The sequence below is a fragment of the Trichechus manatus genome, unplaced genomic scaffold (genome assembly GCF_000243295.1).
Source record: "Trichechus manatus latirostris isolate Lorelei unplaced genomic scaffold, TriManLat1.0 scaffold00128, whole genome shotgun sequence".
Classification (NCBI taxonomy): domain Eukaryota; kingdom Metazoa; phylum Chordata; class Mammalia; order Sirenia; family Trichechidae; genus Trichechus; species Trichechus manatus.
This window is the reverse complement of record NW_004444064.1, coordinates 2,025,406-2,026,282: the sequence shown is the minus strand read 5'-3', so window position 1 is coordinate 2,026,282 and position 877 is coordinate 2,025,406. Positions and strand designations below refer to the sequence as shown.

The following is an 877-nucleotide window of genomic DNA, read 5'->3' as shown; positions in this document are numbered from 1 at the left end:
AACCAAAATAGTGTGTGTCCTTAGTAAATTAAGATGGAACTCTGTTATGATAATTGCCTTTTAGGCAAAGAGTTTTCAGCTTTGATTTTGGAAGTAAATTTAATTTGTGGAATTAAATAAACTTGAAATCATGAAGAGTTTAGAGGGACCTACGTGTTTGTCGTGGACTCTCGTACACAGGTGTGAAGCTGTCATGCAGTCCACTTCTTTTACTACGTGTGTCTTTTATACCTGCAGGGTAAGGAGAGACTGCTGGAAGATTGTCAGCTGCAGAAAGCAGACCTGTTAACTCAGGTGAAACACCTTCAGGAGAGATTGGCTCATCTGGTCTGTTCTATGACTGCCCATGATGTGGGCCCGGAAGGTTCCATGCACCCACCGCCATCGGCACGCTCAACGCCTTCTCTAGAAAATAGCTTCAGCGAAGTTTCCTGCAGTGATGAGTCGACTGACAGATCTACCCCTGCGGACGTGTCCAATACCCACAGAACCACGTGGGATGTAACGGAAGTTATTGAATATCCAGATGTTTTGACAGGAACCGGAACATCAAACGTTCCAATTCGAGAGAAAATGGAACCGCAAGGCTCACCATTGTCTTTAAAAACTGGTTTGCAGAGCAGCTCTCAGGGTGCGGAGCCCCCCAGGAGCCCAGTGCGGGCGATGGACCTGTCCTGGGGCTCCCCTGAGGTTGTCAGAAGGGACTCGAGCCTGGAGCCCCCGCCCAGCCTGCCTCTGACGCCCTGCTCAGACGCCGCGGGCCTGCGCAGCCCAGGCTCCTCGCTGCTCCAGGCAGGTGACTCTGGTCGCCTTTGTTACACGGTGCCCACAGCCAAGGGGAGGGCCCTGCCCTGGGCGGGGTCTCCCCTCGCGGTAG

General features: G+C 52.3%; 1 protein-coding gene across 1 annotated transcript in view; it reads left to right on the top strand.

Moving 5' to 3' along the window:
• PCNT (pericentrin) overlaps positions 1 to 877 on the top strand; it is a 126,854-nt gene that overhangs the window by 71,211 nt on the left and 54,766 nt on the right. Inside the window, exon 24 of the mRNA XM_023739100.1 lies at positions 238 to 873. Within this exon, the coding sequence (XP_023594868.1) occupies positions 238 to 873 (636 nt within the window). The remainder of the gene's footprint in view (positions 1 to 237; positions 874 to 877) is intronic.